General features: G+C 41.6%; 1 protein-coding gene across 4 annotated transcripts; it reads left to right on the forward strand.

The window, feature by feature from the left end:
• The first annotated feature begins 424 nt into the window (after window positions 1–424).
• RMND5A (required for meiotic nuclear division 5 homolog A) lies at window positions 425–27348 on the forward strand. 4 transcript variants are annotated; one of them, XR_014228649.1, is made up of 9 exons: window positions 425–709; window positions 5231–5373; window positions 12446–12580; window positions 12749–12849; window positions 18077–18243; window positions 18988–19153; window positions 21815–21917; window positions 22028–23112; window positions 24100–24163. XR_014228649.1 is itself a non-coding variant. In XM_082316289.1 (9 exons), exons 1-9 carry the CDS (start codon window positions 568–570, stop codon window positions 25688–25690), a joined length of 1176 nt encoding a protein of 391 aa, XP_082172415.1. In that variant the 5' UTR covers window positions 426–567; the 3' UTR covers window positions 25691–27348. The 4 variants fall into 4 exon arrangements, 3 of the variants coding, with proteins under 3 accessions (XP_082172416.1, XP_082172415.1, XP_082172417.1); XM_082316289.1 differs by lacking the exon at window positions 22028–23112 and adding an exon at window positions 25627–27348 and having other exon boundaries at window positions 426–709; window positions 24100–24254; XM_082316291.1 differs by lacking the exons at window positions 425–709; window positions 22028–23112 and adding exons at window positions 1302–1392; window positions 25627–27348 and having other exon boundaries at window positions 24100–24254.

Consider the following 27348-nt stretch of genomic DNA (forward strand, 5'->3'; position numbering starts at 1 on the left):
GCCATGGCAACACCCCCCTCAGGCCCCCGCTCTTAGCTGCCTACCTTCCTGCCTGCCCGAGCCATAACACCTCAAGCATCCCCTCTCTCCAAGCTGACCTCCCCACCGCTCGCCCCATGGGCCACCGAACCGAGAAGCCTAAAGCCCGGCGCTGCCCGGGGCCTCCGAGGCCGCCCGGGACCGCGGGGCGCCGGTAGAAGCAACCAAGGGCTGTCCGCCGCGCTGCCTGAGTAATAAGCGCTGCCCCGCCCCTCGCGGGTTGCGGGGAGGTCCCCGGCTGAGGCGTCCGCGGCGCCGCCTGTGCCCGGCGCCGCCGAGGTCCCCGCCTGCCCGCGGCGCTGCCTGCGCACAACTGCCGCAGGCTGAGGAGACGGGGAAGTTGGGAGCGAGCGGCGCTGCGGGCCGGGCCGGGCCGGCGGGACGGTGCTGGCGGGGGGCGGCGAGGGTGGGGCGGGCAGGCAGGGGGGCCCGGGCAGAGAGGGGGGCCCGCCGGCGGCGGCGGCGGAGGAGGAAGAGGAGGAGGAGCAGCAGCAGCAGCAGCAGCAGCGCGGCCCGGTGCCGGCCGCTATGGACCAGTGCGTGACGGTGGAGCGGGAGCTGGAGAAGGTGCTGCAGAAGTTCTCGGGCTACGGGCAGCTCTGCGAGCGCAGCCTGGAAGAGCTCATCCAGTACGCGGGCGGGCTGCGCCGGGAGATCCTCCAGACCGAGAGTACGTGGAGACACCCCTCCCCCCCCAACACCCCTACCCCTGCCCCGAGGAGACGGGGCCCGGCTCCTTCCTCCCGGGTTAAAAGGCCCAAAACTTTGGGCCTCTGTGGGCTGGGGGGCCCCTCCGGGGAGACCCCTCCCCGCTCCCGGGGGCTTCCTGCCCCGGTGAAGGTCTCTCTGTGGGGTGGGGGTCTGCCCCCCTCGCCCCCCTGGAGCTGGAGCTTCGTGTTTTGTTTCTGACGGGGAAAAGTTAAAGGTAGGAACAGGTATGGGCCCTCCCGGGCCTGGCCTGGCGAAGAAGAGGGTTTGTTCCTGATCAGCAGGTACGGCGTGACCTGGTCAGCCCGTCCATACCGTCTGCGCCTTTATGTGGAGTTACAATGGAGTCAGTCACCCCCCGGGGAAATAAACAGCAGGGCTGCCCTCTTTTCTCCCCGCCCTCCCCCCCCCCCCCCCCCCTTATTTATTTTTTTTTCTCCTAAGTCACTAAGTTGTTTTCTTTTGATGCAGCAAGGTTTGGAAGTGTTCAGGGTAAAGCCACTCTTTAGCAGGAAGTAAACACGGCCTCCAAAAGTCTTGCTTGTATTTTACAGCTGATGTTGAGCCCTTGCGCGGGCGGGCTGGATGGCCAAAGCGTGCTATAAACACGAGACATTTAAATCTTGCGAAATCCCCGGGATGGAGGTAATGCAGTGTTTATTGATGGAGTGGGAGGGGAGGGTGAGACAGCTGAAGTGATTTACCCAAGGCCATGCAGGAAGCGAATGACGGCTCAGGGATTAAAAATGGGAACTTGCAGGCTCCTGGGCCCAAACTTGAGAGTGAACTGTGCTGTTTCACTGTTTTGGGAAATCTGCTTTTGTTTCGTTCAGAGAAAAATGTGTTTTCTGTAATCTTGTACAAATACAGGTGCAAAGCTCGCTTACAACTGCGTATAATTCCAGGAACATGAACACGGCTGTATTCGAGCTGCTGTGTGTACACAGCGATTTCCATAGAGAGCAAACATGGGACACGGTTCCGAGGCGTTTATTTGGGATGAGATAACGTTCGGTCTTTTTGGCGTTGTTTTGAACTGTGTTTCAGTAAATGTATTTTGTGCTGTTTGAGACAGTTCAGGCTTGTGCATTAAGGACAGTCGATAAAATGCATGTCTTCACAGACTGAGATGCCCACCTTGCCTGGAAGGCTGCGTGGCGTGACCCTTACTCTTGTATTGATCTTCATAGGACTCTGTGGGGCTGTAGAGATTTGTGAGAATCTTGTTGCAGGTCCAGAGCTTTTACTCTTCGTAATAAAATTAAGAGGTTCCAGTGTGCAGTTCCTTCAGGGTCCTCATTGGGTTTTTCCGTCCAGACTTGGATTAAGAGTTTTTGGGACTGTCCTGTGAAGGCTCTGAACACCGTTTCAGCACTTACCAAATAAGTGGTGCTGCTGTCCCAGCAGAGTACATCCCAAATACAGCTTTCTTTTAGTAAGTACTCTAGAATGAAGCCAATGTATTATTAGCGCACCCTCAAAGATCTGGGGACTCTGTTCAGTTTTGGCATCTGAGGGTAAACTGGCTTCATACGTGGCCAATTTTTTTTTTTTTTAACATCTTATTTATAACTTTCTAATAAGAACAGGTATTTGTAGCTTTTATATACTGTATCCCAAGTATTTTTGAAAATTGATGGAGGTAGAAGCAGCCAGACTTCTTAATGTGGAGCTCTGTAATTCAGGGGTCTGAACTGCAGAAATATGCTTGCGTATATAGTTTAAAAAGAAAAAGGGAAAAGAAAGCCCTCACTGCTGAAGAAGAAATGAATGCTGTAGGACAAGATTTGAGAGCAAAGATGTATGAAAAGACCTTAGATAGGCAGTGGATATAAAAAGGAAGTGGGTGGAGAGAAACTGTTAGAAGCTGCTTCAACCTCTAAACTGGTTTTCTTTTCCCCACTCATGCAGTCTCTTAAAATTTCTTGAGCTGTTTTCACTTTAAAGCCTAAGTACAGAGCAGCCCTGTGCTAAGGCCTGTGAATAGGAAAGCAGTTTGGTTTTCTTCTCTCTTCCCCTAATATATCTCACCTCCTGGAGTAGCCAAGGCAGGCTTGTGTATTCTTGGATGGTGTAAGAATGTGTCTGGCTGAGTAAACTTGGCTTTGGACTCTACTCTGTGCCTACTGTCTGCTCGCTAATATATTTCTTTAAAAATTGTGACTGTACATACACAATACAGAGAGAAGCTGTCGGTCTGTGGTGTTCTGTGAACACTGAATTACGGGTACAACTGTCTGCAGGCTTTCTGCTGCTGATTTATTAGAAGTAGCTCATAGTTTAATTAAAGGTGAAAGAGGTGGGTGCAGGGGGGAAATGTTTTCTCTTACAGCTCTTATGGCTTTCCCTGTGTAGACATTTTCATTGCTTTACTGGAGCTGGTTTCTGCTAGGGGCCAGTAATTCACTTGCTTGGGGTAAAAACAGTTACGCCTGTAAGTTGTTTGGGTTTTAGCTTAATGGCTTTTCTTGCAAAAAATGGCTATTAAGAGAGTGTATTTTAACCTCTCTGTTTATTGGGGAATGAGTATTTCCATTTTGCTTGTTTGATCATTTTGTCTTGGCAGAAGTCATGAGAGAGTTATTCAAGAGCCTTCGTGTGATTTTATGTGTCTGTCATAAAAATTAAATAGCAACCAAGAAATAATGATGATTCTTGAAGTAATTTTAGGAGGCGAACTTTATGTAATAGTTGAGTGAAATTTTCGTTTTTAATTTAGGATGCATAGAGGCAAGTTAGTGAACATGCACTGAAGAGACTGTTTCGATCCTGTTACTCCTCACTCATTCACTAGGAAAAATACAGAGCCCTATTAGCCATTTGCCTGGGAGGAGATCATTAGCTTTATGGGACTGGAGGGAGAAAAAAAGTTAAAGCTTTTTCAAATTTTCTTAAAAGCCATGGCTGTTGCAAAAATGCTATTAAAGCTTCCTCAGCTGGGGCTCGTGGGGCTGAACAGGAGCTATTTACTTTTCTAGAGATAAGCTAGTTTTAGCGCGCAACAGCAGAAGGTTGGTTGCTGTTCATGTCAGCAGCAGGGTTGAGAGTTAGGATGCATAAAGGAAGGTGTGGAGAATAAGTGGCTGGTAAATTATAGGTAAACCTATCCCCTATGATCACAACTTTTTTCTGGATTTCCTTTGCTCTCTCTGAAGCATACTGTTAAGGGTACACTGTAAGAGTTAGAGTTTGCGTCTGTTGTTCTCGGGTTGCCGGTCCTGCGGCAGCAGTTGGATGCGCTGACGTTTTGCTCTCCATGAAATACCAGAAACTGGACTCTAAAGTGCTGCTGAAACCAAAGGCGTGTTAAAATACAAAATGAGAAAGGAACGAACTTTATGGAAAACGTGGTGGCTTTTTAAATCTTTCTTCTAAAGAGATATTTGGGGGATTTTATTTTTTCACGTGAAGGATTTGGATCCGGAATGTTAGGGAAGCATTTCTGGGCTGCTCTCCCACAAATTAGCCTTCCTGTGCAGTTGAAGGTTTCTAAGTCTGTGTCCCTAAAGGAAAAATTCTTCACGTAGAATGAACTTTCAGGAAGGAGAGACCTTCAGAGGTAAGACTGGAAAAGAGATTCTCCTTGTATTTTGAAATCAGAAGCTGAAAGAAAGGACTTGACTAAAGCACCAACAAATGTAATGTTTTTGCTGACTAAAGCTACTGAGTGATGTTTGAGTCAAGGCATGAAGGGTGTAAACTGTTAAGTGTGGGGTTGTGGTCAGGGGCTTTGTAAACCTTTCGTATTTATTATTTTGTTCACAATGTGTCACATAGCCTTGTACCTGTTGGTTGGACATCAGTTTAAAAATGTCAGTTTCTAGAGAACAAATCTTATAACAAGAAAGAGCGGATCTGATGTTCACAGTCAGGTCCTTTACGGGCTGTTTCTCGTCCATCGAGGAGAATTTGAGACTGGTTGGCTGAACTGTTTAGAGCTGTCTCTACAACTCGGGAAGCAAAAGTTTCATACAGCTCAAATGCAAACAAGTCTGATATAAGGGGGTACCTTGCGGGGTACGAATGAATTGGGCCCGCACTAACCCAAATTTTGTTTGCACCTTGTTGAAGTTAAGCATGGCGTTCTGATGTATCTTCAGGGAACTGTCTAAAAGAAAACTGATCCTGTAGTAGGTTCAGTAGCTTCCTATTGTGTCCTGTGAGATTTGTGGGTTGGGGTGTTTCTTTGAGATGTGTTTATTAATCTACTGTGACTGAGACACATGAGATCTTTACATTAATTTTTTAAACTGTTGCACTTGTTCAGTGTTATTGTGCACCCGACTGGATTCCTAATTCCACGAGTGAGCCGTGTCCTGTACGTCTTCCTTCATTTAAACTGATCTTGCTTTGCAAGTACTCTCTAGATTGCATTTCTTTCTTTTAATACCATTTCTTGTCTTTATATGTTGTTGCATATCGAGAGATTTAACGTTATCATTTGTTTGTAACAAAGTTAGTAATTTTCCTCTCTTATGTCTAGATCAAGATGGAGACTTGTCGGGGACAATTTCACTTGTTATGACACAGTGCTGTAAAAGAATAAAAGACACCGTTCAAAAACTGGCCTCCGATCATAAAGACATTCACAGCAGCGTATCCCGGGTTGGAAAAGCCATTGATAAGGTATTTATATTGTGGTTTGATGGTATTATCGCATATATTCTGTGATGTGTACTCTGCTTTACAAAATCTGCATTTATGCTACAATTAATCTTAATTAAATCTTCCTGTCAGCTGCAGAAGCATAGGCTTGGGGCAGAGGCAAGACAGTGGGGTGTACAGTGCTTGCTTTCAGAACTTGTATACAGAGTGCTCCCTTTGGGGCAGCTCAAATCTCTTAATTTCTGAGAGAACATGCCAGAGAGGTGTTACTAGACTTAGTAATAGTATGTGTTGTATCGGTTTAGCAAAACATTTGCTTCAATATCAGTCTCAATAAGAAATACTGTGGTTTTTTATATATATGTATATATATGTATGTGTGTATATATATATAATTTCTAGTTAATTTTCATTAGCAGATGACTCAGAAGCGGCATTCTGTTCTAGAAGGCAGCTTAAAAACTGAGAATTTTTTTAAGAAAGACATTTTGTACATATTTCAGGTGTGGTTTTGGTTCTTTGGGCTTAATTTGATAACATGCAGTGTTCTTGATGTGAGTAGAGTAGATTAAACTTCTTGTAGTATCTGTGTCTATGCCTTAACAAATAATAAGGTAGTGCAGCTTATCTTTGATGCTTCTTTGAGACACTCTTATGTGAATTCCAGGTTCAAGAATAACTGGGATCTGAATATGGTTTTGTAGGTAGATATTATTAACAATTCTTTGAAATGGTACTAAAACTCGTTTTTTTGTGGTAAGTGATGCCATGTGTATACTTTCAGCTCATGCTTTTCTCACTCTCTGTGTTCTTTCATATAAAGTAGTTCTGTAGGCAAGGAGTCTTGTCCTGGCTTTTTTGGACATTCTTACATGATAGTTTCATATCGGAACACGCTTATGTTGATAGGGTCTTAACATTTGGTTTGAGGTGCACTTTATAATCTTACTAAGGAAGACACTAGTAAATGAGTCTTTTAATCTGGACAAAGACGTTTGCAGCATTACAGAATACTCGTCCATCTTTTGGGAATCTCATTTAAACTTTGTTAGTAATGATAATCTGTTAAAGCATAATTTGCCAGTGGTGCAATGAAGGGACTGCCTACGTAACGCTGCGTTATTGGGCCGAATGTCTGTGCAACTGTTATTTTTCCTTTATATCTATGGTTGACCATCATGAAGAGCTCAACCTTTGCACTAATAGCTTTAATCCAAGCGTCACCGTTATCCAAAGCTTAAGGACGCATCTGTCTCTAATCCTTGCTGCTGTATCTAAACCAATTAACTAGAGTCAAATTCCATCCTTATTATTGGCTTGAAGCCTGAAATAAATCTGTGTAATCTCGTCCTAAGTTTGAAAGTTTCCTATTTTACTTTAGCAAGTGGACTTTGTACAAGTATGCCTTCAGGTTTGGCTATACATTTTTCATTTAAATACTCTGAGATAGAGCAGCCCTAGGTCATATATAGGGGGTGTGAATATTCAATGGAAATTGGTGATAGTATTTCTTAGAAGCCAAAGAAAACACTTGCAAGTTTAATAAAGTTTAGACTTGAGTCTAATCTCCAAATTGCTGATTCAGTTGTCATGCGGATAGTTTTTCCAGTGTTGTTTTTGTCATGCTGTTTTAAGTTTATCTACTATTTTTATTTGAAAAAGGATAGCTGTAAATAAAAGCATTTTTTAAATATCAACTGTGTGGCTTTGTAAAATAGTAGAAAGGATACTAACAATCTGCTCTGTGCCTGTTGAGTGTCAGAAGGGCTGTTTCGGTGAGGTGTTCCAAAATGAGCTCGACTTGCTGTGTTCAGTGTGCTCATTGCTCTGCCTTTTCAGACTTGCTTAGCGTCTGTGGTGTTTACATCAAAAGACTAGAAGCAGTGGGAACTGCACGAGTCCTGCTCGTAATGAAGGATGTATTTTTATAAAGTTCAGAGCATCAGTTAATATGAACTTTGACTTTTTTTTTTTATGCAAGTAGTTTGAATTTTATTAGTTTTCCCTGGCTGTAGTATCTTAAGGGAACTACTTTAAAATGTACCCCTGAAGTCTTGGCCTGTTTGTCAGATGAGTACGTGTAATGTTTAAATCCAGGTGGAATTGAATGCTTCCCTGGACAGTGACATTTGAAGGAAATCGTCCATAGGTTCTTAACGTGATTTCCCTGTGCTGCTGGAAAATATGCTTGAAACTGCCAGCAAAGTCTTTGTTGGCATTCAAGTCCGAAAACCTATTGAAATTGCTCACCCCCATTCCTTCCCCATAATATACTTAAGCTTAAACCAATAGAAGTAATAAAGTGTAATTGATGGTAGTGAATTAATTCTTGACACGTTCTGGGCAAAATACTACTGGTTCCTAAATAAAATGCTCATTAGAATTTAAAGCCCTTGCCTTGATTTATGAGATTTGAGTTTTGTTTCTGTCACATGTAAATCCTCATTCCAGCATTTTTCCTCATTTATTTTATAGATGGATTAACGTCTCTGGAACACCGCTAATGGTCTTCCTAGCTGTATATGCTCAGGCACAGATAAATGTAACTCGTTATTTTATTGCCTGATTTGAGGTTGGGAAACATGCTAATATTGGTACCAATTTTATGTGATGCATCCAAATGACAGCTGTCGTTACATGTAGAATCAACAAACTTCCTACTTAACAAGATTGGATTTTGAAAGAACTTGCTAAATTATCTGCTTGTGGCAAATTTCAGGTTAGATTTCTTTTTTCCAGTGTTGAGGCAGGGTTCTACCTATATGGAAAGTTCAATCTGGTCAGTTTTTAAGTTAGTGTAGTCATTGCTTATGAACTTGGACGGGACCTAGATTTGTCTGCCTGCAGAGTTCACTCTGAGAACAGAAGCTCCTCAGTGTTTAAAAAATGGAGTTCAAATGTGGCATCGAGTGTGAACTGTGTTAGTGTCCAAAATGCCAAAACTTTGTGGGTTGCTTTTTAGTTGGCAGTTCCTGGAGAGTTTATCTAATAAGCTATACCTTTTTTCGTAGCAGTTCTACATGGTTTAGATGCTTCTGATCCATGAGGGTTTGCCCTTTCTTCCAAAGAGCATTTTCTCCTTTGAAAGGAAATGTTTGCATCCAGTTTTTTCTTTATTGTACTAGCATTTGCTCTGCTTCCAGAACTCATCCTGTCACTGTTGTTCAGAAGTTGTTATCAGGTAGCTCACTCATCAGTCTCCCTCTAAATCACTCGCTCTTCTGGAATGATTTGAATTCATCTCAAAGCGTGTTTGATGGAACTACTAAATGTTTTCCCTCTAGCTGCGATCTGTCTGGGCAGTGGTTAAGTGCCTTCATTCAGGAAAGTAAGTTGAGCTCCTCCCATTTTTTTCCCTGAATTTTAAGCCTGTTTTTAAAGGGTCAACATTTTAATCCAGTCTTTGTTTTGGGAAATCAAACTTTTACCAAAGTTAGTGTTTGTTTCATGTAAAAACTTGTAAACAAACAAACTAAAACCCTTTACTGAACATCATTTAATCATGTTGCTGTGAAGAATATGGCTAGATAAATACAGAGTCTTTGCAAGTCGAGCTTTATCTTATGAGCCAACAAACTGAACAGGCAAGGTAAACAAATGTATTTTATTTGTATTTTGGGCAGAATTCAGAAGAAGGGAGGAACGCACAAAGTAATCTCAACTGAGAAACTGAGGAATAAAACTGTCCTTAATCATCATCCTTCTTCATATCATGTTGTTACTAATATAATAGAAGGTTGTATGTTGGTTACAATGGTCCAGCTTGTGTGTGCGTGCGTCTCGAAGTCCTTCTCACTTCTTGGCAATTATCAGTAATGTACTTTACATTGTGTCGTTGGTATATTTAGCACATAATATTCCACATTTTTGCCCTAGGCTTACTAGTGAGGCACTTTAAAAAAAGCTTGTTTCTCAGGAATATTAATTGCCACTCTTCTAAGCTTAAAACCTGAAAAGCACAAAATAACCTTTCTGGAGTTTGTAACTTAATGGAATTTATTTCAACTTTTGAAATCTTATTAAACCCCACATGCTATCAGTTAGCATACTGTTAGCATTTAGAAAACAAAACTGAGAGATGTGTAGTCACCAGCATATCACGCATGCATGACAGTTATGAAATATGTAAGCCAAAGGCAAACAGTCATTTGTTCTGACATGTGACAGTCACTCACTGTAATATGCGCAGTCAGTTCTTGAAGCTCCTCAGGACCCACTGGAGGCAGAGCTGTAGAATCCCACAAAGACCTCAGAAATTGTTTTTTAAAAAAGAAAAAAAATTTATTGAAATGAGAACCCGGTCAAGACTGAGTTGATCAGAGAATGGATGAGGGGGAGTAAAAAAAAATTGAGGTCCTCAGGTTGTATGATGTGACTTGAATCTACAGCACGTCTAGGTTACTATAACTCATTGTTACCATCTTTTGTGGGATTTAAAAAATCTAATTTATGATGGGGCTTTGAAAGGGTTCTCAGGGCTCATAGGTTTGTTGTTTCAGAACAACCTGTGGATTTTGTGAAGGAACGGAGGTAAGTGGCTCCACCACCTCTGCCCCCAGGCAGTGAGAAGGATGTGACGATGTTTAAGGCATAGGCTCAGTTCTAATGGTTGGTGACTGCCCAGAAGAGTACGGTTTCTTACAGGATTATACATTCAGTAGGACATGAAATGGCATGAAAAATAACGTAGTTGATTATTTTTAGATAATTGATGATCCCCTGCCCCAAAACCTAAGTAACAAAAGCGAGCTTGTGTGTTCTTGTTACTGCCTCTGGTATTTCTCTAATGCATTGCTGATGGATTTATGTAACCTGCTCGTGGCAATACCAGAATCGGCAACGGTGGTGAACCTTAAAGGCTTCAAAGGGTTGGTGCAAATAAGAACAGTATTATTTAGTCTTCAAGATGCTTAAGTTTTTTCAAGATACAGCTTAAAGACGAGCAGCGTGACAAGGCGCTTACAGGTTAAGACACCCAAGTAAAAATGTTGTTAAATGTGAGACTTGAATCAGTGGCAATAATTTAAATGCTCGTCTTGCTCCACCGTCTCTGAAGGATGGAAGAGACAATTTGCTAGCCTAAGGTTAATGTTTTAGTGAAAGTTGGCGAAGGGACCTGAAGGCGGTGGTGGTTTTGAAGCCACGTGCGCAGGGATGAGAAGGCTGCCCCTTTATCACGATGACACAGAGCAGCATCAAAGGAGATGTGGAGGTGGCTGACGAAGGAAATTAGTAAGTGGCGAATAAAAGGAAGATGCAGTGCGAACCTGAGCTGTGCAGAGTACTGGAGGGAAGAAGGAGAAGCTTTACAGCTTGATGCTACTGTGCCCCCTTTAACTTCCCCCTTGCCATTTAAGAGGTGGACATGCTCACTGTTGGTAAGGATGCCTCTGAAGGGCTGATTCCCTGTGTATGGGGGGTGCCACCGTGCATCTGTCTTTGCTGTAGCTAATCACTGCACGCCACTCCGGTCCTCTCTAGCCAGCCTATAAAGGCAGCAGTTTCAGTCTTCGAGGCTGGCATCTGAACTGTGGTTAGGTATTTGATACCTCCTAAGGAAAAAGCAGCGAGGCGTAACTGCGCGAGGCAAAAGCGACCCCTTGGTCTGAAAGTTTGAAGCTGCCATGTTGTTGTTCTCTATTTTTTTTTAATTTAAGAATCTCCTTCCAACTCAATTTAACTTCTGGAACAGGTTAATAGTAGGCTCCCCAATGCTTTTGGCAGCGTCGCTCTGCAAATGTCTGTTGCCTGGCGTGTGTTTTGACAAAACAACGTATGACTCTTTGGGCTCCTGCTGCAGGTTGGTGACGTCGCGTCCCTGGGATACAAAGCGCCGATCTAACGTAAACCCACGTTTTGTTCTGAAGTTAATTATCCAGCTTTGCGCCAGCAGACCTTACAGCAGGTCGGGTATCGGCTAACCGGCCGCTCCAGCGTTGTGCGGGCTGACGGGGAACTGATAACACGTGGTTGACAGATAGCTCCTACCAACTCTGTGTTGTTTGCTCTGCCTGCTTTGACAGAAGTGTGCGTTCATGCTAGGTAGGTGTTTCCATATCGTGCAGGACTGTCAGTTGTCACAGAGCGGTAGCTGAAGCACTGCTGTTTTCACCAAACTTCTGATTTCTGAAGTTCCTGGAAGAGAGCCATAGTTACCAGGCCATCGGGTCAGGCAACAAGCAATGCACTGACTTCTAGACTGTTTCTTTTGCAAGAGGTTTGTTTTAGGCAGTGGGTAAGGATATTTTTATTCACGTTAACCTGTCTGTCCCAATCATAAAACACGTTAGCAGTTAAAATCCTGGTTTATATCTTGGGTTAGAATAAGTGTTGCTCTCCTGCTGCCAAGAGGCGCAGTGCCAAGTGTTACTAAAGAGTCACCGTGACAATATTTTTATTTGTTCCTGGAATATGTCCGTAGGCCACTGGCCTAAAAATACTCGGCAGTAGGATCATCGGGGTTAGATCTGTAAAAGATCCCTCAGATCTTCAAAGCTCATCCTGTTGCTGGGATGTTGAGGCCTTCAGAGGCTTGAATTTCATTGTCGTTTGGGGGTGGGGAGAAGTGACATTTTCTTTTTTCAGCATTGTCTACCCTCCCAGCTATGTCAAAAATTGAGTTAAAGCTTTTACTTCTAATTTGGTGCGCTGTAGTGACAGTGATGCATTGATAACACTATTTTGATTCTAGTGTAGGCGATTTTGTTTTCTGTTCTCTATGCATTTTCATTTTTCACATATGGAAAAAGCCATACTGCAGATACTTCCTTCAAAAACTCATCATGGTCTGGAAACCCCTTTATTAGTTAACTAGATTTCTGATTTGCTAGCTAGACTTATAATTTGTCAGTGTAATTCCTCATAGTGGATAATATTCAGACTTGAAACAAGGAAGCCAAAGGATTTCTTCTGCACACAGGAGATAATGAAGCAGCTGACAGATACATTTCACTTTGAACAGGAGGTAATTGAGGGCCAACTGAGTAATAGGCAGAAAGCATCAGGGTGGAGACATAGGTGTCCTGCGTAATTAAAGAAAAATTACACGGGGCGATTTGTTCCAGCCTATTAACTGTTAATTTGTACATTTCAGAATTTTGACTCGGACATCAGCAGCGTGGGGATAGATGGGTGCTGGCAGGCTGACAGCCAGCGAATCCTCAACGAGGTGATGGTGGAGCACTTCTTCCGGCAGGGGATGTTGGATGTCGCCGAGGAACTTTGTCAGGTAATAAGTGTGGAAGTTGAATGTTATTGATCATGGAAAATTATGCTTTGGGTTAGCGTCCTTATTTGAATGTTAATGTTCCAGGTGAATATTTAAAGTGTCAGAAAAACAGCAGCTTAATCCCATGTTTTCTTATGCTTCAACTAAAAATTGCCTTTGTTTTTTCAGGAATCTGGTCTATCAATAGATCAAAGTCAAAAAGAACCGTTTGTGGAGTTGAATCGAATATTGGAAGCATTGAAAGTTAGAGTTCTGAGACCTGCATTAGAGTGAGCCTACTTAGTTTTTTTTCTCTCTTTTTATTGAATGCTTTTAACAAATCCTTAGTTTTTCACTTTAAATATTGTCTTCAGTATATTTTGATGTGTCCCCATGTGTCCTTTGAGAGGTCTAGTTACTGAGTGAACCCCTCCCTTCTTTCAGCCCCTCTGTGTCCCTCCCCGTGGGCAGTACTTAATTAAGGGTCTCTTTCTTAGATTAAGGATTAACTTGAATCATTTGTGATGCTGATTTAAGGTTTTGGGAAGAAACATCACTTGGAGAAACAGTTGTCTGCCATGATGGTACTTAGCCTTACAGCGAATCATTAGTGAACCTTATTTTGAAAGGTTCAATTATGAAGGTCACTAGGACTTGTTAAAGGTGTTGGGTATCACCAAGTCTTTTTGGCCTCACCGAGCCCTTGGGGTGAGGAGAATTTGACTCAGGATCAAAGTTCTCACTTTTCCTCACTAGAGGAGAGCCACTCTCCCTTTCTAGATAAGGGACCACAGGGTGGGAAGAGGGAGTGAAAGGATAGGTATGTGCTTTGCAGGCTGCTGCTGCCAGGTAGGTGCTGATTAATGCTGGGTGAGAGGTGCATCCCCTTCCTCGGCAGGAAACATCTCTGCGGTGCGTGAGCTGGGAGCCTGGACCGACAGAGAGATCTGTTAGTGAGATTTCTTCTGAACAAAACCATTCTGTTCGTAGGACTCGGTGGATAACGCTGAATGCTCGGACGAAAACCAAGTCTGGGAATATCTGAGGTCTATCAATCAGCCTTAGACCAGGATATTTTCTTGACCTTAGTAGACTTTACAACCATTAGACATGTAAGCTGGTGCTAAAAGTGACAGTGAAGAAGGAAATGTTATGACATGTCTCATGGGCTACTGTTTTCATTTCTAGTAGTGGATGTGTAACTGTGCTGTACCATTTCAGAACAGCTTTTGTATTAAAAACAAGAAAACCCCAAACAAACCCTCAGCCCATGTTTCTGGGGTTTTTTTTGGTGGTGGTTTTTTGTTTTTTGTTTTTTTGTTGTTTTTTTTTTTTTTCTTTAGGTTGTGAGAGCTTTGGTAGGCTTAGGTTGGTCTCAAAAGTAAGTTAAAAAAAAAAAAAAAAGCTTTGAAGTGACCTTTTAAAAGTAGAGACAGTGAAACAAAGCAAATTCAAAATTTCTGTTTCATTCCTGAGTATAATTCATGCACTTAAAATACTTTTTTTGCACTATTCAGTTAAATAAATTTTCATACCAACAAACGTTTTCTCTTTCCTTTAACATGATCCAATGTGGGTATGTCAATTCAGAGGTCATTGGCATATAAACTGAGTGCAGGGGTACTCTGATACTCAAACTGTGGTGTTCATAAACTAAATCTTGGATTATGCCTCTGGGTCATGCAAAGTTTGACCTAAATAGTTGGACTTTGAATAATAATCCAACTTCTAATAATCCAACCTGAAAGCTCAGGTGGGTTTATTGCTATTGAATTGGCTAATTGAAGGGAAGCAACACTGAAATGCCTGGTGTTACAACTGAAACAGGATTTACTGTCAGCCACACCACGTATTTCTTGTAGTTCAAACAGCAGCATAGCTGTTGTGAAGGATAACTCTCTGAGGAGCAGTAACTTGCTGTTATGTCCAGCCACTTGAAGTCACTAAATTCATTTTAGCTCCAGTTTGCTAGGCCTTATGCCTTACTCCTTGCTACTTAGTCGGATCTTGTAGTTCCTGCAATGTGTTAAATATTTTTCAAACAAAGGCGAAGGCATGGTCCTTCTTCAAAGGAACTCTTATTCCGAAGACAGCTGAATGAACAGAGAATAGGGTGTATTGTCAGCGCAGTTTGCATGCTGGCCTCCCTCCCCCACCCAGTCTCATTTCTGTTTATAATGTTTATTCTGTTCAAACTCTTCAGTGCAAAAGCTATCTGCTTCTCTTTGCCTGCTGCTGGGCACAGAGGGTCCTTATTTATAGTGACGCTTATGTAAAAAACATGGTTGTTCGTGAGGACATTCAAAATGTGACAAAACTATCCAGTTTAGGAGGTAACGGATGTCTTAAATGCCTGGTTATTCCGCAGAACTGCTGATGCTAGTGAATGTATTTCCCATATTATTTCCCAGCAGACGTGGGTGTTCAGGAGAAGGGATAGAAACCGCTTCTAGAGGGATGCCCTCTGGGAGAGGAGCTTGGAGTGGTGGCATTGTGCTTTTTGGGCAAAAAGCTAATAAATGGCTCCAATTGGCATCAGTAAATGCAGCTTCAGAGGTGCATAAAAGCAGTCCCAAGCTGGCCTGTTCTAGGGCTAGGCTACTGGCAGTCGTGTTGAAGCAGAAAGTGGGTGTTCCACCAGGGTAATTAATTATGGTCTCATGAACCAGGAAGAGGAATATAGCAGGGTTTACCCGTGCAACATGGCAGAAGGTTGGGATGAAAACAATAACCGGTCTCTCTGGCTCTGCCAGTGCTCTGCAGGCGGTGCTCGGCTTAACGCAGTGTCGGAAATGAAGCAAACATGGGTTGGCTCCTGCTCACTGCCATCGAAAGAGAGTTGTTATATTAATGCCTTTTTGAGAAGGCTTTCAAAGCCCTGCTGTGGTGATAGAGAGAAGTTAGTATTTGTATCTGATTTAAAAAAAAAAAAAAAAAAAAGACCCTAATTGTAAGAAAATCTGAAAAAAAACCCTACTAATGCAAATTCCAACACTTACAAATACTACACTTCAGAATTAAATTTAGTATGACTGGCCATACATTTTTTCTTTTTTCATGGGGTGTGCAACTTGACTTTGTGGGTGCCCAGTCTGGCCCTGCACCCTAAGCCTCGTAATCTCTGTACCTCTGCCGGATCTCATTAATTTCCAGTGACTTTTCTCATTGCAATTTGGTGATGGGGAGGAAAATCCATAGGTTCTTTCTGGGTGGATTCTGGCCCTTCTGAGCCCAGGTGGGTCTCGGTGTGAAGGTCTGGTGGGAGTGACTTGCAGGTTCAAAGCTTTTGACTGTAATCTCCTGGGGAAGGGATACTGTCTTGTCTTACATCTGTAAAGCAGCAAGGTGGACAGATCTTGGTATTTGCTGGGACCTTTGGGGTATGGTTTAAACTTAATGTAATCTTTGTAGACTTCGTGAAATTCATTTTAACTAAATCCCATGTGGGAGCTAGAAGAGAGCTCTATGCACTTGTGGTTTGAATAGTATACTCTAAAGTTTAAGAAATTCAGATGGATTTGAGTCTCAGAAGTGAAAACACTGAAAGTATCGTTTTGAGAGGAGGTAGGAAGGCAGGTGTTGTGATTACTAATGATTTTGGGCGGTGGCAGAGAGTATGTGGGTTGAATGTTTTAAACCTCACTTGTTGGTTTTTTGTCTTTCCATTAGAAATAGGAACAGCACGTCCTAAACCAAACACCTCAGGCCTTGCTTCTGTGGCTGCTTTCTTCTGATACAAATCTGTGCTGCCACTCAAAGAGCTAAAAATGGAAAGCCTGCCTAAAAGCTAATTTGGAAAAATAGACTCCATCTCAGCAAGATGAAGTACCGTGTCATGTGGCTGCGAATATTGGCAGGGAGAGGATGGAGGCTCTTTTGATGCCTCCCTTTTGATGCAATACAGATTAATATCTCATTAATGGGACTGTGGACTGACACTAGTCTTACTGTTTTCTGATAATAATTTTTTGTCTTTCAGCTGTTTATTGGTCTATGATTGTTAACTTCAGGCTCTTGTTTTCTTAGTGGGGAGTGAGCTTTATTGCCACTATGCCTGGTTTAAACTGTGGACAGTGATCATAAAAAAAAAAACAAACCCACCAAACAACAACAACACAAAACAAAACCAAACAACCCATGGTTAGTCACCCTCCTGGTGGAGATCACGGTGTTGACAGTCTTCTGAGGCTGCTTATCTGAAACGGCTTGAAATTAGGGACAGTAGAGCTTGTTCTTAGTTCAAAGTTTACATTTTTCACTGTTTCCCACTGAAAGGTTACTGATGTCATTACAAAGCCTTGCCAGCAAAGTCAGGCTCCTGACACTTTCACCACAACAAATTGAAAGCAGATACTTGCTCATTAATGCTACAGCTTAACACAGAAGGCTAACTTGCATTGAAAGCTTTACCAGTACTGTAAGAATGCTTAATTTTCTTATTTTAGTATTGGTTGAAAAGAACAGAAGCCTCGCACACCCCTTCTTTTTAAGGAACAGAGAAAAACCTCACTTCCTTGCTGAAAAGCGAAAAGCTCTTCGCTTAATGGGGCCCCCACAGTGAAAACAGTATAACTAATTACCACTAATGAGAAACAGATCCACTGAAGATCATTGAAACTGGAAGTTCTTAAGAGAAAGATTGGATTGATTTAGGCCTGACTAAATTGAATTAAGGAAAAAAAACCCACAAAAAAACCGAAAGGGATGGATAAAATCTAAATAAAAAAAATTATTTTTTTATGAAATGCCTTAAAAATTCCAGTTCACTTTACTTGGTGCATGTTTAGGAATTCTTCCATGTTATTTGGGAGCCAAACATTAGTGTTGTCATGGTGAATGACACCCAGAAAATGAGAAATATTTTTATTACCCAAGTTGAAAATAACACACAAAGCAAAGTTTAAGCAGGGTAAAGTACAACCTAAATGATTCTATGATATTTAAACTGATTTCCCTTCCCCCTGCCCCCCATTGTGAGGTCTTGATAATGTCTGTCTTTGAGGCCCTCGTAGACGCACTTCCCCTCTCCAGGGCAACGTACACATGCATGTAAACATAGTGGCTTAGAGAAAGTGTTTGGGGAATGAGGACGTTGGAAAATATGTTCTGAAAGGCTTGGTCAAACTTCTTCAACATGCAGCTGAAGACTATCTTCAATTGTTAAGATTCAGTGACAGAGTGATATTAATCAAAATACAGTAGATTTTAGCTATTTCTGCCTAATATTGTGCCTAATTCAATCTTGCTTTCCTGCCAGTGAGTGTTGAATTTTGCAAGGGTTAACCTGTGTAGCAGTGCCAGAAGTACCCTCGTTCACGTGTCGTGTGCCCCGTGTAGCTCTGTTACTGGTAAAGAGTCTTGCCATTTTCTGTGCTCCGTATAAACTCATAGAAGTTCAGGGAACAGTCATATTCTCCTTGAAATAGGTGTTTTATAATTGTAATAATTTCATAGGGTGTAGGCTGACATTTAATTACTCCCGTGTCGTGTCCTATTGTACCTCCTCGTTTCTTCTAGGTGGGCGGTATCCAACAGAGAAATGCTTATGGCACAGAATAGTTCGTTGGAATTTAAACTACACAGATTATATTTCATTAGTTTATTGATGGGTGGAACAGCAAATCAAAGAGAAGCACTTCAGTATGCGAAAAACTTCCAGCCATTTGCCCTAAATCATCAGAAAGGTAAGTTTTCAGTCACATTAAGGGGATTTAAAGCACTTGGATGTGGCACCTTGTAGTAAAATAGAAATTATGTTCCAAACGTGTTTTACTCCATTATTTTCATTTTGTTAGAGGCCTCTTATTTTTGTATTTAACATGTATAACCTCAATCCTTACAATTTGAATTAACTCCTCATTTTTTTTTTAAAGAGGGCACAAAATTATATTTCAAAATGTCTGCACGTTTGCTTAAATTTAAGGTTTTTGACTCTTTAAATAATATGTAGATTACATCTAGAATAGGCCCGCTGCCAGGCTAAAGTGTTAAAAATGCACAGAAATGTTCTTGGAATAGTCATCTGCTATTTTCTGCTGCGTGGGGTAATACAAAGAGAAATGAAACTTTTGAAAAATGGGGAATATATGAGTTCAGTGAACCGTCTCAAACTGAATCCAGAAAAGCCTAATGTTTAGGGTACTTTGTGTGTCAGAAAGCTTACAAAAAAGTAAACCTGTTTGAAGTAAATCAGTAGGCAGCATGCCGTGCTCGTAGAGGGGCAGACGACCCCGCAGTCTGTCCATAGTGGACTGGAGCTCGGGTAGCTGTAGGTCTCTGTTCTGCGATGGCTGTAATTCTATGTTGTAGGGGTGAGGGTGGGTGTTATTGATTTGGTGTACCTGCCTGTTTTCCATGTAGAAGCTAACACCGTAGACGCTATCTTTTACTTGTGGTATAAAATAACTAACTGTTCTGGTCCCTCCCAGATATTCAGGTTTTGATGGGCAGCCTGGTATATCTGCGGCAAGGTATAGAGAACTCTCCGTACGTTCATCTATTAGACGCAAACCAGTGGGCGGACATCTGTGACATCTTCACAAGAGATGCCTGTGCTCTCCTGGGTCTCTCGGTTGAATCACCTCTCAGTGTTAGGTATGCTGGTTCTCATTTGTTTTTAAGACCAGGTACATAGTGGTTTGGTTTCTATTTTTTGTTGAGGACAAAAGAAATGGCTTTTGAGAAGTAGTCTCATCTAGCTTCTATGAAATAGAGTATGGTTACAATTAGATCTAACAAGATTTGCAAAGATAGAAATCAGAGGTTTCCATGTGCTGTGCTTTACCCCGCACCTGTGCAGCTCGTGGATGGCATTTGGCTTCCATAGTTTAGACATCAGCGTGAAAGATGAGGATGGCAATCAGCCGGTTATTCCCACAGCAAATGTGTGAAAACTGTCCCTGCTGTTTAACTGCAGAAAAACCCCAAACTCTGACCGTGATTCTGTCAGCACCTGAGGATCTTGGTTTTTAATCCACACAGTACCTGTCTTCTACTTAGAAGAATGCCAAAGAGTTATGTTCTGATTTCAGCTGCTAAAATTTCCAAATTATTTGCTGGACCTCATTTGCAAAGAAGAGGCGCTTTCAAGCTCAGTAGCTAATCTGACAAAATGCAAATCTGTAGGAGGCTGTTGGAAATGTGAAGAAAAACCAACCTAATCTCCTTTTAGCTTCTCTGAAGATAAAACAGATTAGCTGCTATTTAGCCTTTGGATTCCAGTTCTCCTGATATACTCGCCCGATGTTCTCATTTTTATTTTAGACATTAAATAGAAAATAAATTTTATGTATCTTTCAGGGCTAGATTTGGTACTTAGCAGAAGCTTTACTACCTGTTTTTTTTTTTTTTTTTTAATTTGTTTTGGCTTTTTTTTTTACTGTTTGCATGTTACTATTATTAGAGTTCTGTGCTTAGTTTAGAGCTCTTAAAATTGTCAAGCCTTCTGCTTCTCTTTGCACCTCTGTCACAAAATACAACAGAAGCAACAAAGGGAGCACTTTCAGATTAATCGTCTTTCTACAATTTTCAGTTTGAGGGTTTTATAGATATCTAAAACTTCTATCTCTGTTTTTTGGTTTTCCTCTTTCTCCTGTTTCAGTCAAATTAACAGCAGTCCTTATATTTTAATTGCTCGTGCACTGACTACAGCTTTCAGTGCAAATGGCCAAGAGATTTTGCAGTGAAGTGGAAAATCCCTGGTATTGATGTTTGGATTGGTTGGACGCTTGCTTTGTGCCTGGTGTGAAATCGATTGCACTGAAATGTATTTACTGTATAGGTGGTATTGATACTCTTGTCATAAACAAGACTGTCCTAAACTGGCGTGACCTTTGAGCGCTGCAAATCCTGTAGAAATTAAACCAGCTTGCAGCTAAATCCCTGCTATAAAATACATTGCTTTCTAGAACATGAGTAGCAGTCACTTTTTTTTAAGGCTGATTGCTTTCTCCAGTACGTATCTAATCCTGTACAGGCCTCGTGGTCTGAGTTACGGCGTGGAGTCAGCGGGAAAACTCTTGTTTTCCAGAGGTCATGGTTCAGGGTCTTGAAGGACTACAGGACACCATTCAAATTTGCTATTTAAGAGTTGTTATACTCTTTAAAGGCTCTTCCAGAGGTGTTTTCATACAGAACCATTAAAGCAGTAATGCTTTTATTTCTACAAATACTGTTTGTCTAAACTTTCCACAGGGTTAACACAAGTTACGCTCAGGGCTGAAATAACCAAAAAGCAAAGTGTAAGGATTAAAATGGCCAGTTGGAGGTGAGGGATATGATATTTTTATTTATTTATTTATTTTTAAGCTTAGGCAAGAGATCACAGGTTTCAGGCACATCCCTCCCAAGTAAACTAGCCAGAATGTTGCTGCAGAAACATAAAAACGAGTATCTGGAGGGGCAGAGTGGAGAGGAAGGTTATGACTTCTGTAGACAATAAAACTTGCACAAATCGTAAAATAATCTGCCAAAGAAGCAGAACAGGCTGATACCGAGGTCAAACCCTCTTTCTGTTACTGGTGATTTCCAGGCCTATAGTACTGTCATTAGGCTTAAATGCATGAAAACATCTGTTAATTTGTGGAAACTCAGTGTCATACTTTCTTTTGTAACACAGTGAGGTATTTCAAAATAACGTGGTAAGTTCTGGTAATGGGTAACTCCCAGAGCAGGCTGAACTGTTGGGACACTGACTTTGGTCCGTTGTATACTGCCGTGCTTGTTACAGGCTGTGGTTTCCTTCCTTCCCTTGCCTTCCTATGCGTTTTTTCTACATTTGTTTTCTTGATTTAAGGGGAAGGTGGAAAGACATGTTTCTTTACACGGTAATCACATATAATTAAAGGATTATGGGTTGTGTGTACATGTGGGTTACGCAGAAGCTCTTAGGCTGCATATACTCTTCCATAGTTGAGAACAACTACCTGTGTAAGCAACCATGATGTCTTCCTCCTGTACAGCTCAAAATCAAAGTAGGTGGTATAGAAAATCAATTCATTATAAGTCTCAGAGCAGGGTTTAACTGTTGTTTTCGGTGCAGAACGTAGTACATGAAGGCCCTAGCCTAAGGTGCAGGGTAACTGGTAACCTGCCCCAAACTTTTGCTTGTTATACTTGAGGGGAGCTTAGAAGTACAGACAATAACTGAATGAGGTAGTACAACACCCTTGTGTCCCAGTTAACTTTTAAAGTAGAAATATGAAAAATGCTGGTTTCCTAACAGGCACTGTATGTTAACATTTCCTTTTTCTGCAGTTTTTCAGCAGGTTGTGTAGCATTACCAGCTCTAATTAATATCAAGGCAGTTATTGAACAAAGGCAGTGCACAGGCGTTTGGAACCAGAAGGATGAACTACCGGTGAGTTGATGCTAAGCTATCCCAGGGCAGATTTCTAATGTTGAATGCTGTTTTCAGGTTTTTTCTGTGTTGAATATTAAGGCATGTTAACACACGTCCAACACCTCCAGCAGTTCCTAGGTCTCGTTCCAGGCCGATGGATGTGGCTGCTGGTTTCCCGTTCGTAGGTTGAACCAGCAGCGAAGCTGAGCCTGAATCGCAGACACCCACCCACGCACACACACAAAGGACACTGATACGACCAGCTACACAGGCTGCCGCAGACAAGGCGCTGCCTTCAACAGCACCCACGTACAGGACTTGCATAAAACATAAATGCAGACAGCCAAGATCCCTTCCTCCTCTTTGGCTGGTAAAGATTGAAATTCACTGGTGAAAGGACGCACACGCCACTCTAGATTCGCAAGCAAATGCGTGTTTGTGGACCCTCAAATACTGGCATGGCCCTTCTGACCCCTGTTATACCCCTTTCTGGCCATTCCTCCCCAACCCCCTTCCCCTGCACGTTCCTCCTGCAGTTTGTGTAGTTCTACTAACCACCTCTCCTCCTGAGACCCTCAGGTTTGCGTTCTTATCTGTTGCAAAGTCCAGGTTTGGTTGCAGTTTCTTGATGATCTGTCAACTAGCGTGACTGACAAGGTTGTTTCTTGTTGTTGTCTCCATTACGTTTGTGTGTCAGGTTTATATTTCTCGGTTTTGTTTGTTGCTCCCCTGCTTACTTATTATCCCCTTTCTCATTGAAAAGGTCTTTGATCAAATGACCTTAACAAAACAGATGCTCTCACCTTCCACTTAGCCTTACGCTAAACATATGAGATGTTTCTATATAACTGGAAAGGAAATGCATCCCACTGAGAAACATTAACTTCCCCTAGCTATGCTTGAGCTCTGTCCACGAGTTGCTTTGCACTAACTCTTTGTCAGGCAGATAGGAGATGAAGGAACTAGCGCTACATCTGGGGACACGAGAACTGAATTGGGATCCAGTGCGTTATGCTTCCAGTACAGCTCGTTTGTATCAGCTGAAATGAAGTTCAGTTGTTATGAAACCCCAGTTTCCCTTTATAGCGCTTACCAAGTGTGTGCAGCTCTCCAGTGGCCCGCTCCTGATTTGGAAAGAAAACCTATTTTGTGCAAACTGGGCGTGAACTGAGTTGGCCTCTTTGATTGTAGCTGTAAGAGATTCATTTATAGCGTAAGTACGTGTGCTGAGTTTTTCCCAGCTATGTTTTCTGTAACACTGAGGGTGTAACCTCCAAGTGTGACAGATTCCCGCCCTGCTGTCCAGACAGGAATGATTAGCTAGGGAGCATTTGGGAAAAGATTGCTGTCAGATGCGGATCAGTTAATGGTATTTATATGCTTCCTTGCATATTCTAAACTTAAGGGTCTCCAGCGTGTACTGCTAAGGCAGTATGGGGATGGGAAGCCTTATTTCATTGTGCAAAGACAGAGATGAAGTAGCGTGAAAAGGTTATGTTGTCAGATCTTGTTGAAGGTTAAACCTGTCAGAACTGAGGACTGGCCAGAGCCAGGGGCTTCAGGTAGAGAAGCTGTGATTTTTTGCAGTTCTCAATCGGTTCCTGAAGTCACAGACCTGTTCTTCTCTGCGAGATGTCCCTTTCTGAACTCATTTGGTCCTGATGGCAAGAGTTGTGCTGTACCAGTGTCTGCTGTGTCGGTGCTGAAAATAAATGATTCTGATACCCTTCATTACTAACGTGACGTGTAGGTGTTGGGAGAGCCTTTCAAGAAGCTGTAGAACATTAACATAGTCAATCCAAGGGTTTTTCTCTTTTCTTTTTTTGTCTCCCCCCCCCCCCCCCCCATGAGATCTATCATCTAAACCACTTTGGAAGTCACTGGCTAGGAAATACAGAAGGTCTTGTTGGGTCATCAGCTCGGTTTTCCTGCCAGGGCACAGATCTGCACTAAAATAAGCACTTGTCCTTTGGCAAAATACTCTGCTTTGTTGAGGATGGGAAGAAGCAATATAAATCACCATTTTAAGATCACCATTAAGTATTTTTGGCTGGGAAATCGTCAGGCATCCACACAATGGCTTTTGCTGCCTTCACAGCTGAATTGTGAAATCCGTTAAGTAAAGGCCGTGACCTAAAAGGGATAATTGTCTGGAAATGTAGTTTCCCAAGGTAAATTGTTGTGTTAATTTTTTTCACAGATTGAAGTGGACCTCGGTAAAAAGTGCTGGTATCATTCAATATTTGCCTGTCCCATTCTTCGTCAGCAAACAACAGATAATAATCCACCTATGAAATTAGTCTGTGGTCATATTATATCAAGAGATGCTTTGAATAAAATGTTTAATGGCAGCAAGTAAGTAGCATTCTTTTATTTCAAGCAACACATAGACAAGGACAAATCTTAAGAATAGAACGCTGTGTTTTGGGAAAACTGAGTCCACAATTGGTGGAAGCTTTTTAATCTTAGAGAATGACTTAGAAACCAGATAAACCAAGTTGATGTGCTGGAGAAAAGCGTAATAAACCCTCTGATGTTGTAGAAAGTGAGATTACGTGAAGGAATGCAATCAACAGAGTAATTTTCCAAGTTGTAAGTACCGTTGTGTTGTCTTAAATTCAAAATGGAGGCTTTTACACACACAGGTTTTTGTTGGGAGCAGTGTTAGTAATGCATGAAACATCCCTTCAAAAATAAAATTAAATCTCTGGGGAAATACGGCTTAGTAATTGAGCAGGTGGTTGAATTATCGCTGTGGAAATACTCCTCCTTAGGTATCAGTGGGGTGCCTACAGGCTTTTGGGAAGGAGGAATTGGGAGGGAGAGAGCTGTACAGATTTTCTTGAGGAAGAACCAGTGGTAATTTGGATTGAATATATGCAGCTTCCATGGCGGCTGTCAGCTTAATTTAGAGCCATAAGTTGTTTTGCGAAATCCGGTGTGAAAATAAGTGATGCTATGAATGAAAATGTCGAGTGATGCTTGCATTCTTTGCCCTGCTAGAAAAGCCTAAAGGTATGTCTTCATGGGTGACTTGAGCCATTTTAAGCCAGTAAACTTGCTGCTACGCTGTTCCTGTCCCCGATCGCTCGTTCCCGATGCTTTCATTGATCAGCTTTAGTGACAGCGGAGCTCTGACAATATTAACTCAGGGGGGATGAAAGGCCCAAACTTAGAGATGGAGAAAAATGGATCGATGCTAGAAGAAATATTGTAAGCAGGTGGAATTGTATCAGTGGAGACCTCAGCAGGGAGGCCAGGCTGACCTCTTTAGTTATAGCCTGCAGGAGCTGATCTAAGTGGGTTGTAAAATCACAGCATTTTGGGAACCGGGGAGTAAAACGCACTGGATGCTGAGGAAGTCAAAGTGAAAGCTACCGACCTATTTAAAATGACCAAAATGCAACAAACTAATTCAAAAGTAGAAATAATAGATAAATCACGAAGAGTGATTTCTTGGTATTTAATAATTCAGGGGTGTGTGGGTGAAAGGTGAGGAAGAATATAATTAGAAGAAAAAGTGTGATAAGGTCTCTCTCAGCTAAAGGTGAGTTTTAATGGAGCCAAGTAAAGCATTACGGCTTAAGAGTACATTTGTTTTATGCTAGAGGGGAAAAAAAGAGGAAGGGCTATTGCTGCAAACTCAGTACCTTTGTACCGGATGAAAAAGCTTAATGCTCAGTTGTCGCACATTGCCGCGATTCTAACGCGTTGTCTTTGTCCGCAGATTAAAATGCCCCTATTGTCCGATGGAACAGAGCCCTGGAGATGCCAAACAGATATTTTTCTGAAGAAAAGTTTCATTATGCAGTTTGTAAGTGACACTCTGGATTTCAGGTGCATTTCAGGAGAATTAAAACACACTCGTTCCATTTTATGCAGCAGACTGAGGACTCCTATGTTTGTATAAGCTAATGCTACAGAAACTTTGCCAACATTTAGTATATACATACCAAGTGGAAATGCTACAGAAATATTATTACCATAGGGCTTTACTATACTCTTGGTCTCCATACCTGATCAAGTTACTACACCAGCAGTTGTCATTCAATGCAGGTTTTTGTACTTAATTATATGGTGACTTTTTAAAAGCAGAAATTGATCACCCTCATTTGTTTAATATTCCTGCTGTTATTCTATCATTCTATTGATAACTGTCACCTTAGAGAATGTTTGTGGAAAAAGTTTTATTTCCTGTAACGTGTACATAATTAAAGGTAAATACTTCAGAAAAAAAAAAAGTTTGATAAATTGAATAGTGGTTATAAAACTAATTTGTATTTTTTTCGCTGAAAAAGCTGTGATATACTCTGAGTTTTTCTTTCAAACATTTTTTCAACTTTTACATAGAATTCGAAGTAAATGTGCATATATATAAAGTATATAAAATATATAGCCCCAAGGGGCTACCTGTTAAAATCCATCACTAATTTATAAGGGTGATGTGTGGCTAAATTACTACTGGAGCAGAGAGGGAATAGGAAATCCTGTTCCTCTGGTTTCACGATCGAGAAGTGTTTGTGTAAGAGAACGTTCAATAAATCCTGAAGTGGAAATGCTTTTAGTCGATGACATTTGCTCTCTGGCCTTTGTAGTCATGTTCTTTGAACTTTGTATTCAAGATTAGGCTATAAATGTCATGTTGCTGTATAGTTTAATAGTCATTATAGTGTGCTATTTATAAACAGTTATCAAAACCAAATGAATTGTAGAAGTATTCATTGTTAAATGGGGGTAAAGCATGTTCTGATGCAATCTGCTGATCACGACCCTGCACTTGGCAGAACTGGGCCCTACATCATATATTAGGAGGTAGCAAGTTTTCTGTAGCTTGAGAACACTTTGCTTCTAGCCTTGTTTTTGTAGTAGACTATTACTGCCATTGCCACTTTTTCTGCTAAATTTGTCATATTGTTGACTAGGTAAATTTGTACTCATAAACGAGATGTAGATCATGGCAGTTAAATCTTTTCTAGTGTGCATATATTTGTATTTATTGCACTGTCCTATAGTAGGGCAAGCAGCCATAAGGCATGCGAAGCTACATGTAAAATTATATTTCTGTATTGTGTAGTTAAAAAAAAAAAAAAAACAAACCCCAAGCTTATATGGTTGAATACTGACACACTGGTTGAATGCACTAGCACAATGCACTACAGAGAAGACCGTCTTTGAGAAATCTACACCTTTTGAATTTGTATGTCACCAGACTTGAGAGACTGACTTGGACTCTGTCGGATCAGTGACAATGGACATCTCTAAAGAGACGTTAAGAGGAGCGAGTCAAGGCACACAAATTTTAAACTTTAAATGTGTTTGATACATGTGAAAAACAGAGGTGTGTGATTTTTCTGCAAAACTTAAATTGTATTCACACTGAGTTCAAAACAACCGCGTTACCAAGTGGTAAAATCAACAATAAACGGGTGAGGATATTATTTTCCATGTA

The sequence above is a fragment of the Platalea leucorodia genome (assembly GCF_965183815.1).
Source record: "Platalea leucorodia genome assembly, chromosome: 6".
Taxonomy (NCBI): domain Eukaryota; kingdom Metazoa; phylum Chordata; class Aves; order Pelecaniformes; family Threskiornithidae; genus Platalea; species Platalea leucorodia.